The 12882-nt window shown below is 40.1% G+C and overlaps 2 protein-coding genes across 2 annotated transcripts; one reads left to right on the forward strand and one right to left on the reverse strand.

Annotated features, from left to right (window-relative positions):
• The first annotated feature begins 1891 nt into the window (after nucleotides 1–1891).
• Nucleotides 1892–7124, forward strand: rsph9 (radial spoke head component 9). Its single transcript, XM_084377450.1, has 5 exons — nucleotides 1892–2255; nucleotides 2333–2492; nucleotides 2970–3099; nucleotides 3374–3520; nucleotides 6821–7124. The coding sequence occupies exons 1-5, from the start codon at nucleotides 2029–2031 to the stop codon at nucleotides 6979–6981; spliced, it is 825 nt and encodes a 274-aa protein (XP_084233576.1). The 5' UTR covers nucleotides 1892–2028; the 3' UTR covers nucleotides 6982–7124.
• Nucleotides 7125–7131: 7 nt separating this feature from the next.
• On the reverse strand, nucleotides 7132–10793 carry mrps18a (mitochondrial ribosomal protein S18A). The gene is made up of 6 exons (XM_084377451.1): nucleotides 10609–10793; nucleotides 9589–9620; nucleotides 8768–8872; nucleotides 8532–8655; nucleotides 7762–7834; nucleotides 7132–7643 (listed from the first exon to the last, which is right to left on the reverse strand). Exons 1-6 carry the CDS (start codon nucleotides 10754–10756, stop codon nucleotides 7499–7501), a joined length of 627 nt encoding a protein of 208 aa, XP_084233577.1. The 5' UTR covers nucleotides 10757–10793; the 3' UTR covers nucleotides 7132–7498.
• Nucleotides 10794–12882: the final 2089 nt, after the last annotated feature.

A 12882-nucleotide genomic window follows, 5' to 3' on the forward strand; every position in this document is an offset into this window, starting at 1 on the left:
AAAAGTTTGGCAATACTTTTGACAAACATATCATGGCTTAATATCCCCAACTTCACCAGACAGGGAATCAACAAAGTCACATCAGGAGCAGTTCAGACAGGCGCACTCCACGTCAAAATAAAAGCTCTTTGCTGCGTCACTCTTGAAAATCAAACCGTCAAACACAGATAAAACCAACCGGCTGCAAATATTCAACACAACGGCGAAACCACACAGCACACACTGACACCCAGCTCCTTCTTCCTCCTCTCAAATGCTAAATTATGTTTCAACTATTTCAATCGTGACCAGATCACACCTACACAGTGGCCTCAATCCTAAAACAGACTCACATCCACACAATGTGCCTGCTCGCCTCTTACTTTCCGGCTCTAAATCCTATTCATGAAATTGCAGTAAGCCCAAAGGAAGACGACCTGCTGTATGCTGCGGGTTCATGTCGTGAGGTGTTAAGTTTCCTTGAATTATGGCCATTGGAGGACTTTTAAATTTTCCTCTACGATATTTAATCTGTAAATCAACGGGTATTTTTTGTGTTGGAACACCAATACTCTCTCATGCTGTTTTTATTCCCTAATATGCGGAGAAACAAAAACAACGACTGTGTGGACAGAGCAAATGTACCCTAAAATGATCTCCTTATAGCAGTAATGTTGGAGGGATCCAAGCGTGCATCCTGCCAGCTGTGCAAAGGGCTTAACCCACTCTGTCTTCCAGATATGTGGGTTGAAAACTGCCAGACAAAAACGTGCCAGACTTTTTGGCTGTAAGGAAGTGGAAAATAACAAGATTATTCCACTAGCTACATGAAATACTCTGAGATTCATGTACTGTATATAGGGACAGCTCAGCTCTTTGCTTCTGTTTCTCTGAAACTGTTTCTAACTACTAGTAAACCAGCAACATGTTTTGTTTTTTGTTTTAATTCTCTTTTTAATACATACAAACGATCCATACAAGTTCAAAATTCCAGTCCATCCTCAGCACAACAAAACACAACAAAACACAGTTTAGAGGTCTGCTAATTAAAAGGAGTACATTTGAAATATCTAATTAGGCCAATTATTTTTGCCAATTTCTGTTTTTCAGATTTAAATTTTCAGTGGAAGTCAAACATGATTTCAAACCTTAAACTTTCAAGCCATTTCATTTTATGAATATAATTTTTTGCTAAAATAACAATGAAATTAATTCTATACATTTCATACCTGCCATGTTTTCCAATTGGACGGAGAGCAAGTTTCAGTGCAAGTCATACTAATTTTCGGTTTTCTTTCGTTGTTTCCTGTTGTTAAAATCCTGAACCATTAACTTCCTGTAGGGTTCAAACTTTTACTAGAGCCTTGTGTACATTTTAAAAATCTGAATATTGTACAAATTCAGAATACCCAATGTTAAAAATGTATATTCCTGTTTTTTGAAATTACAAAACGCATCCTTTTATATTTTATATATTTCTGGTACCAGTGGGGTATTTTGCATATTATTCTGATGCATTCATTTGAAGGGTATTACACTTAACAAGATACCGCACATTCTCATGTATCTGCTCCCCTCTCTGCAGCATCTGTAGTTTATTAATATTTACTCACTGTCTGCCTCTTCTGCAGACACACACTTGAAAAGCTGGGGCATTACGTCAGAGCAGAGTCGCGCGTGGTCTGGTTTGTGTAAACACCTCGAACAAACACACGAGACGATAACCGTTCTGTTTTGTGTCTGTTGTGACGGTGATAGTTAGCGAGTTAGTTAGTTAGTTAGTAAATGTAGTGTGAAATGACTCTCTGGTCAACTGCTGCATGTTTTTGTCCGTGTCAATAAAGCTTCTTGAATTGAACTGCATTGGAAAGGGGGGAGAAAAAAAAATGGAGCGTTGCTATGACGACAGTGCATAGCAACCACGTTTGTGGTCATGAGCGTCCGCACCTGAAGGGCTTTGGTTAGCTGCTACGTTAGCTAGCAAGTAGTTCAAAACAGCAGCTAAAGTAACTGTTAAAGTAGTTTATTACTATTATTATTATTTAAACAATGGACTCCAACTCGTTGTACTATTCTTTGGAGCTCGTTGCCGGAAGTGGACAGACTTTAAATGTTGAACAGAGAGCCGCTCTGCAGACCTCTCTGGTCATCCTCAAGAAGAACTACAAATTCAACCGAGTCCTGTTTTGGGGGAAAATACTGGGATTAAATGAGGATTACTTTATCGCTCAGGGGAGAGGAGAAGATGAGATGCAGGACAAGAAGAATCTCTACAGGTAAGTTAGCCTCAACTGTAATCATGGACCTATAACTAGGAGTCAATGGCCTTACTTCCTGTCTGTGTTATCTCTAGTTTCAACTGCATGGACTGGTTCCTGCTCCCCAGCACGACAGACTCCATGATCCAGGAAGTGTCCACAGCTGCAAAGGGTCGATTCATAGGAGATCCCTCACATGTGTACGAGCACGTTGAGATCCGCAGGCAAGGAGAGAGTGATGAGGAGAAGCTGGTGGTAAATATGATTGACTCTCTGCAGTTGTTAGTTAGCATAGTGAAAATATTGAGCTGTCAGATTAAAAACTCAAGACAAACTGCTTCCCATTCGAATGTTGTTATAGTGTTCAGCAGCACTACATCACAACAAATTATCCTGTAGGTTCAACATAAATCATCCATCTGCTGTTATCTAAAGACAAATATTATAGCAGAGCATTATGCAGTTGAACAGTAACTAAAGCCAAAATAAGGATGGATGTGGGTCCAAAATTAACAGTGAAAAAGAAAACAAAACTGCAGACAGTGTCCTTCTTTTGCCAACAGATATATTACAACAGACAAACTGAGGTCAGCTTTTTCTGCAGCAAACAAGAGTTTTTATTCATGAAGATTTAGTGCAAAAAAAAAAAAAACTCACTGATGTATTTTTGCTGGCTGATACCAATGCTAGACATGAAATCCCAGCTTGGTGATGGACTGTTCTTGGTTTCAGACCAAAGTCAAAGAGGAGAGCAGGCTGGCAGTGACGGTTCATCAGATCGATGAGGAAGTGTCTGTGGTACCACGTGGCGCCTTCATCAAGAGTCCACATGGCCTCGTTCAGATCAACCGCAGCTTTGGTGGTAAATATGCATCAGTCTGCGACATGGTGTGTGGGCCTGTGTGTCATTGTGGCGCATTAACATTAGTGTGAATGACCCTGAGGTGTTTCATGTAGTATTTATTTTAATTGGAACGATACCATAAACTACATTTTGGGAAATATTTCACAGCACTTCTCAATATTATTTTGTTAGTTTGGTCATCCTGCTTTGTACAACATATGCATGTTCAAGTATATTTTGACATCATCCATACAGTTTGAATTACATGCCAGTTATGTGCGTTGCTCCTCAGGGCTGTCTGACTCAGAAGCAGGGAAGCTTGACAACTACCTTCACTTCAGCGAACCAAAGAATCTGAAGAAGAAATTCATCCTGGAAATGGCTGACTTGAACCCAGCTATTGACTTCCTGGATGTGTTGAGTGATGACATTCCTAAAGGTAAAACCACAGAGTTATCACATGTCATCCTCTTGTTTCATCACATATAAACAAATGTCATATTTTACAAGATTTGTTGCAAGTATTGAAGCAACCCAATCGCCAGAGTAAATGTTCACAATGTACTTTTCTTTAAACCACAGATAGGTTGAAACTTTAATTTCTTTATGTTGGAACTAACATTTCTTTAGGTTTCTTTCTGAGTTTGTTACCCTGTGACACAGTTTTTACAGTTTGCTTATATACCGAGCTAATAGACAGTGTAGATGGTTGTGAAAAGGCATTGTTATACGCACAAAGATATATAATAAAACATATATATACTTGTATTTTATATCTATGGTTACACACAAACTACTTCCAGGCAGTGAGCACCATGTTAATTACCAAACCCATCCATGCTCTACTTGAGATTTCCCAAGGTTATAAACATCCGATTTTGGCACCATAAACTCGGCGGGAAATTTACCTCAGGTCTCATAAAAATATCCAGTAGTTTCACACTTACACATGTTGAAACACAGTGTAACTAACGCCTAACTCCACCACCACCCCTTCTCCCTCTCAATGTGAAAGTCAGGCCATAAACATGTGACCGTGCATTGCAGAAACTTTAACTGCCAACATTTCATTCTGGCGAGGGGCTGATTGAAGTAAATGAACACTTCACAATCTTTTTTTATCTTATTATCATTGAGCCCATCGAGAGGTTATGAAAGCAGCAAATCAAACCAGTTCACAAAGGTTCAACCTATTGGAGCCATTAACACACAGTTGTTATGAGCATGGACTAGTGTTTATGAGGCCTTCACAATTTCAGTGAATCAACGTCAGGTTTTTCTCTTTTATTCTGTCCCAACTGTCATGCTACATTACGGCCCGATGAGGTGTGATGTTAGCACAAATGATTATGTTGATTCAGCTGACTGAAAGTCAATAGGGGTTTCTTCCAAGTGAGAACAACTGAATCATGTTAACAGTAAAATGAATGAATTAATTCCTAAAAACCTCTGATGTCAGCCTACCAGAGGTTTTCTGGGAATATGTTGGAAGAATTCCCCTTTTACTCTGCCCGTCACTGAGTTTTTTTCATGCAGCGGCCTCTGTTGGATTAAACCTATCTGGGATCTCGTATTCTGGGCCCACCTACTGAGTCAGGCCCGAAGTCCTCCAAAGGGAAACTACAGATATTCTAATATTGTCTTTTTCCCACGAAACTGAGAAAGATAAAAACAAAAGAGAAGCCTGCAGAAGATGGGAAGAGTCCAACCAGAGGCCAAACTGCTGTTAAATGTGACTCATTCTACTGGAAATCAGGCTAAAACAGTTCAAGTAATAACATAAGTGGTTTAGCCAGTTTTAGCTCATTTATGAGAAATTATTACTGCTAATCAGTGATGGACAGTAACTAAGTACATTTACTGAAGTACTGCATCTTTATACTTCTACTCCACCACACCTCAGAGGTGGATATTGTACTTTTTACTCCACTTTAGTTACTTTACAATATTACAACTTTTCATACCCTTTCTGTCCAGTGAAAAACATGCATCTCCAAATTTGGGGATCTTTTTTATGTGCTTATTTTCTGATAAGCTAAAGCATGTTTTGTGTTCCTTTTATGGGTTGAGACTACTTCTTAAAGGGTAACTCCACCAATTTTACACATTAAAGTGTGTTTACGGGTCTTGGGAAGTACTACTGCATATGTGAACGTGGCACAAAACTTTTTGGTGCTCCAGAGAAAGCTGTAATGTAATTTGATGAATTGCCTTCAGTGAGTAGCATTTAATGTGATGCATGCACCAGGTTTTTGAAAAGCAGTCCACTGGTTTAGCATTGCACTCCTCATGTACATTTTATACAGATATAGAAGAACAGAGATATCACTTTTCCGTCCTGTAAACACACTTTAATGTGTAAAATTGGTGGAGTAACCCTTTGAGCTAAATACACTCAATGCAGCAGTAATATGAACCAAAAACAATGACAGGGAACTCTTTAATGCCCAATGACTACTTTACCTTTTGATACTTAAAAAATGTCTTGCTGATAATACAGATTAATAGTTTTAAATGCAGGACTTATACTTATTGTAGCACTGTAGACAGGCATTCAAAATGTTACGACAATGATCCTGCAGAGACTTGCTTTCTTGAGATGGATTTTCCTTTCATTTTTTATTGTTGGTCAAATACTTGCTTGCGTGCGAATAGCTGAAAGCATGAAATAATGAGGAAGAGTCTCTTATGTTTTCAAAATCTGGTGGGAAAATGAGACATTTCTAGTGAACACTATTACACATGTTGGAAAAATGAAACCCAGGAGGCAAACAACCACTTGATAAAATTTTGAAAAGAAGAATGTGAATATAGTCGTGTTTAGCAAGTTAACTCGGTTGCTGAGCTGGATGTCCTCCAGACGACAGTGAATGTAGATCGAGTGAGGATCTGGACTTGCAAGTGTATGTGTTTGAAAGAAAGAAAAACAGTTTAGCGCCCGTAACCAAACACGCACCAACAGATGTCTGATTTAAGAGGGCTTCCACATGTGTATATGTTTGTGTGTGTTCCTCGAGTTGATGCGGATGTCAGTGGTGTCATCACTGCAGCGGACATTACACAGCTGTCTCAATGCCACACTCGCTGCAGCCGTCTGAGCAGCAGATCACGAGTTTGCTGAAAAGGAGAAAGAGCTTAAAAAAAATTAAGGGGACTCTGGGGGAAATGCGGTATGATGCATCTGGGCCAGAAGACAGGTGCTTTCCTCTGAGACCCTGAGTCGGGCTCTCCCTCTTTTCCACAACAATCCTGCGAACTGTTTGCAACTCCTGATTTACAGCTTTAGGTCTCTCCTCCTGCAGCAGCACAGATATAACCTGGACACCATATGTTGCACACTAGATACCAAACTTCTAGTCAGTTTGGCTCTTAGTTGGATCACAAGGAAAGTGATGTAACAACTATGTAATTCATCACAATCACCTCCCTTTTCTGTAAGAGAAGGGCTTTATGTTTACATAGTAGCAGGTCCAATTCTTGTTCTCAATTCCCCAGGTCTTCATGGTCGCACCCTAACATATTGAGAAACAGGTTTAGACTGTACATATCAAAAGCACAAAGGGTTGATTTATTGGAGTATCCCATGGCTGCTTCTAGCATGTGAACAGTATAATGTTCTTGGACTTGAAAAGAAAGATTAAAGCAGCTTTGATTTCAATTCAGCTCAGAGAACAAGACGTGACAGCCTCCTGCGTTCAACATCACTTGTTTACAGAAAGTCTTCTTTGTTTGTGTGTAGGGTCGTGGAGTCTTCAGTGTGAATGTGCCGGCAGAGTGTGCGTGCTTCGCAGTCTGTTTTGGCTCGGCCTGACCTCCTACCATGTGCCAATGACGCCACAGCATGGTTACATCTACATCGGGGATGGGACCAAGAATCTAGACCTTCCCTTCATGCTATGAAAAGAGACGTCTTTCACTTCTTTCAAGCTACAAAGTCCTAATTTCTCCGTTAATCACATTGAACTTCAAAATGTATTAAATGCAAACATTCTGCAGGACTTTATGTTTGTCTTATCTTAAAACAAATAAACTGAAGAGGTCCAGTCATGCTCTTTTTGTTCCATTTAGCCCTCGTCCACACACGTTGAGAGCATTTTATTTGCACATTTGTGTTGCCTTGAGTATACACAGTCAACATACCACCTACTTTGAAACTGTAACATTGACCCAGCTGATGCTCGCATTAAGTTCACTTCAAGGGCTTTTGGAGACAGAATGGATGGTTCTGGGTGGGGCTGAGCATGATTCATTATCAGTGTGACGCAGCTTTATAAACAAAGGGTAGTATAAATACAGATGGATGAAGTTTTCAGGCCTATTCCCAGGGCAGCGTGACAGAAGTCATACCACTTGGATATGAAAAGGGCCCACCCAGTCTGGTGCAGTTGCTGCACCGATTCGTCAGACTCTCTGTCCTTCAGTGTTTTATGTAAAGGGGCTTGACGCTGTAGCGCACATTGTCCTTCAGTGCTGGGTCGCCAACTGGCATGCGCCTCTTACACCACTTCAGTCCAGGTTTATAGATGGGTTTCACCGAGTCTGTGGACCAGCGGGTCAGGTATCTGTACAACAAACAACACATGTGGACGATTCAATTAAATAGTTGTACAGAGACTGGTACTAAAGATTGATACAGCATGGTGAGAGGAACACATATAAGCAGACACATGAATACAGTACCTGTTTAGTTGGGGCTTGGGCCTCTTTGGGACATGGCCCTCTGGAAGTTTGGGTTTGTGGTCAGGCAGCAGACCTTCAACACAGAAAAGCAAGTCATGTTTATGTACTTCATGCAAAACAGACCATCATGAGTGAAGCAGGTTCAGAAAGGTACAGCAGGAGAATTTACTGGGTTCTATTGGTGCCACATATTCACACAACCAATTAGGAACTAGTACAGCTGAACCGACTAACCAGCAGTTTAATAAACTAATAGTCAAGTAATCAGGAGAAGTAATTGAAAATAAATTGTCAACAAATTTGATAACTGATGAAGAATTTATCAAGCAAAAATGCCGCAAAATTGGCTAAATTCAGTTTTTCAATTGTGAGGATTAACTGCATTTCTGTTTTATATCAACCAAAAATGATTGACTGATTAAATGGCCATAAAAACAACCATTAACTGCAGACATGAAAAAAAAAAAAAAAATCAATATATCCTGCATCATGGTAAAAAAAATCAGCTTCCACATGAGCTGTATTTGAAACAGGGTTTCCACACTAAACATCAAATTCAAGGACTTTTTCAGGACTTTCAAAGTTAGGGACCCCTAACATGGCATAGTTTAAGACACAGATCAAGATTAATTGTTACAACACTCCCAATGACCCATATCTATTTAGGCCTGTTCTCAAATTTACAAACTTTCAAGGATATTAAGGACCCATGGGAATCTTGTTGAAATTGCAGAAATCTAAAAAAAACAGGGGCATGCAGCAGCACTGACCTGCTCTGTGGGCCATCTGCACACAGATGGCAATCTTGCGATGTTCCTCCAGACACAGACCGGTGATCTTCCTGGGCAACATCCCTCCATCTGACCGGATGAACTGACTGAGCAACAAGACATCCTGCAGGAGGTTAAACAAAATAATGAGAAAGAAAAGCAGGCTTTTTAAAACAGCTGATACACTTTCCATGCCTCAGATGATTTGGTCATTGCATGCTTGTGGACACATTTACCGTGTAGTTGTATTTCTGCTGCAGGTTCCACCTGTAGATAGGACACTTGGCTGTGGGGTTTGGAGGCTGTGGTGCGGCTGGAATGTCCAGTATTTGTCCTTCAATCTGAAAGACGATTCATAGGACTACTGTTAGTACAATCATAAGCTTGTCAGGTGTTACTTAATATTTACATATACATTAAGAGGAAGACTTTTTCAATCCTTAGTCCTTCTCTCCTACCACCCTGTGTTAACTGGTGGTTACAAAGGTGTTTTCACATGTGACAGAGTCTCTCCGTTGGAAAACAAAGTGAAACGGATGCTTACACGCTCTGTGTTGCTCTCTGGGATGCTATGGTGCAGTCTTAACCTTAAACCCGCACCTTCAAAATCCAAATGTTGTGTAAAATGTCTCCAACCTGAACGGCTCTACTATAAAGATTTTAAAAATTGATTTAAGACATACTCTGACAGTGCAAAGCATCTTTTTCGTCTCCCCCCAGCTGCATGTCGAAATGTCCTTGAGCAAGATACTGAACCCCAAATTGCCCCTGATGAGCAGTTGGCACCTTGCATGGCAGCCTCTGCCATCAGTGTGAATGTGTGTGTGAATGGGTAAAATTGACATAAGTGGTCAGTAGACTGGGAAAATGCAATAGAAATGCAAGTCCATTTTCATTTATAAAAAACATTAGACATTAATTGTCTTATTATAAAAACCCACAAAAATACTGGATGTGAATCAAAAAAACTGTTAGCAGGCCACATATCAAAACACTAAAGATGATAGAAAGCATGTACAAAATCATCAGCTTCACATCACAGCCCGGTTTTACGTACCACTGTTGTTTTGTTGTCTTGTTTCTCCACCACTGTAAAACAGACATTATATGACATTAGGTTTTATTCATAAATATTACTATTTTTCTTCACTGCCTTCCTTATATGTTGAGCGATTATGGTGCCAAGTGAAACAATCATTAGTCACACTTTAATTTAGCTTGCTATCGAGCTAAAGTAGGGTTGTGGACTCGTGTGGACCAATCAGGCCACACCGCAAACAGACATCCCTCAAAATCCCATCAAACACACCTGGACCAACAAACCTGCACTACTGAATGAAAACCTTTTTTTTTAAAAAACAAAACAAAAAAAAACATCATAACAGGAAAAGTTCATATATCAATCAATGCGTGTGTGTGTTCACAATAGAAATAGCATAACAGTACAAATGTAATACAAAAGTAGGTTAGAGGTTAATGTATCTTCAAGAGCCTGTCCTTGACACAAACTACATAAAATTGTTCAAATATAGTATGGTGAGGAAGTATAAAATAGCAGAAACATGGAAATACTCAAGTGAAAATATCTGAGTTCATGGTTATTTGAAATTTTGCAAATGAACATCGACCCAAATATCGGTTTTCAGTTTAGGTCCTGAAAAAAACCATATCAGTCAACCGTACAGAAGTGTAGAAATACTTAATAAACAGACCACCAAATTCGTGTCATTTGAAGTACGAATAGAAGAAAACATGAAACTTATTGAATTAAACTTCAGGCAGGTCCTGCTACACACTTTACTCTTGAACAACGTGACTTCTGTCACAACACACCAAATGCAGAAGTGTGGCTTCAGGTTAACAGCTATGTGTTGACATTATTTTTTCATCTTTGTTGTTGCTTTTGCGATGAAGCTGGGCTGTTTTCATCGGAGGAGCATGTTCAACACAGGTCTTTCTGCCTCAAAGATGACACAACCCTGCTAACGTGTTGTTATTAGGTTAAAATGCTAGCTAGCTAGCATAGCTCTTCTAGCATCGCCGGGCTATAATCTTAACTCTTGCGGAGGAGTCTCACCTTGGCGGATCCCTCGGCTCTGAATGGCTAAAGCCGGTAGCTGCGGGACATTTATCCGCTGATGAACCTTCACGTTGGGACATGTGGCACCTACTTTTAAGCCCGCAAACGAGGTCCACACAGACCTTAACATACTGCGGGCTGCCATGTTTAATTCTTGACCTTCTCCTTCGTCTCTTCCTGTCTGGTTAGTCTCGCGAGAACGAGAACAGCGACACCCCCGGTGAATACCTGTCATTACATGAGCGTCGGGCGAACACCAGGGAGAAGTAGGTTACACAAGTAAATAAATCAACTTAAATAGCCCTCATATCCGCGTGTGACTGATGATTGTTTGTGTTTAATGTACTGGCTTGATAAATATGGCTGCATGGCCAAGAGGAAATTCCTTTTCGAGGGCAGATAAAGGCTTTATGATCCTTTATCAAACGCTTTCCCTCATAGGACAAACATATTACGAGCCAAGATCGAGATCTGATTAATTACAAATACATACAAAACAAATTGCAGCATATTATCAAATAGATTTAATCACAAGGGGGGGAAAGCAAGGAGAGAGAGGAAGGAATGGCATGTTGAGATGTATCTAAGGCGAGGGAGAAGGCCGAAGAAGAGATGATAGTGATATACAGATCAGCGAGAGAGCCCTCAGAGAAATCAGTGTAAAAAAACAAGAGTGTATTTGTCCACACGGGAGGTTTTAAACCTAACATGTAAGTGCATAGGAAAATAAATCCTTCAGTCTATACGATAAACTGCAGCATGTAGGCTATCTTTGTGTCCTACAGAAACTTTAATCCCTGTTTTGCTTTTGTTTCGATGCTCAGAGTTCACAACAAAGGGTCCCTGTTCAAGCCTCCATTGATACCACACTCATCAGATGAAGGTATGAGAGGCACCTAGAGGAGCAGTGTAGGAACATGCCAAACTTTTGTTGCAGAATAAAGAAGATACAGGTAGATCCTCCATGCCCAGATAAACTCAGAGACTCAGAGAAGATAAAGAGTTTAGATGTTCGATAGTGTTATCAAGGGGAACACTGTGCCATTGTCCAGTTGTCGTGTTTTTGTTTGCTTTTTTTTTTTTTGTTGCAGGATTTATCTCATGACTTCATCTGTATGCAAAGAGACGGCCTTAAGAAAGCCGAAGCAGACTGTACTAATGGAAAACAACGGAAAAGTCCTTTCTTAGATACGGTAAAATACATTTATTGAACTTTTTCTCCAGGAAATTAGAAATATATGATAAATTGAAGCATAGCAATCAAAACTGTATAAAACATTAAAGTGGCCTTCAGCTTTATGGGTTTTTCCTCCTCTGAGAGAGGTCAAAATATCACAACAACTCACAAACTGATGTCAGAGTAGACCCAGCTATGAGGTCATTTGACCACAAGTAGTGCTATGCATGCACAGGAATAAGGACAAGTCCTGTGGTGTTTTGATACATTCATTCCAATGGTTGACAATTGGTGGCAAGGAAGAAGAACATTTTAATAAACATATTTTATGTTTGGCAATAGACAAGTTTTTTGCTTAAACATATCTATATAAAGTAAATGTTAATTGCACAACATAATGGCTATCAGCAAATGTGTCTGAATGTTACCAATAACACCTTTAGGTTTTAATCGTCATCATAGTCATCAATTTAATTACAGATCTATGTTATTGACATCCAGACAAAGTGAAGATTCAAGCTATTGGGATGTAAAGAACAACTTCAATGTGACACGCAGTAGACATTAAACGGGGTCATTAGGTTATGTAAGCGGACTCGAGAACGTGCATCAGGTCACATCCTCTGGACTGCCGTGGAACATCCAACCTGAAAAAAATCCACAGTCCAGCAGCATTAAACAACTTCAACAAATCATCCACAGGCTTGAATAGACAACTGAGAGGTACGGTTACATAGAGCCCCTTTAGGTTTTTCTCGTAACAACTTTCCAAGCACCGCGTGACCTGACAATGACTCTTGTGTGTCTCTTCATCTGTTGGCTCAGCTGGTTAATTGTGAATGCAGCTTAGTAAACACAAGTAGGACACGTCAGGAGCATGTTGGCCATCGCGGGTGTTTGGTTTCACGGCCAAAAATGTGAACAAATTTCTCAAACGCCAATCAAAACCGTGGAGCCTTAAAGAGCTGCGCACTGAGATGCAAATGGACTTCTGCGTTCATCTCGTCTTCAGAGCGGCGAGTAGATAGATAGAGATTACCGTCACCCTGCCGCCACAAAGGAAGCATTGTCTGAGTGATCAGGTCCCTTCGTCA

The sequence above is a fragment of the Pagrus pagrus genome (assembly GCF_965226575.1).
Source record: "Pagrus pagrus genome assembly, chromosome: 16".
Taxonomy (NCBI): Eukaryota; Metazoa; Chordata; class Actinopteri; order Spariformes; family Sparidae; genus Pagrus; species Pagrus pagrus.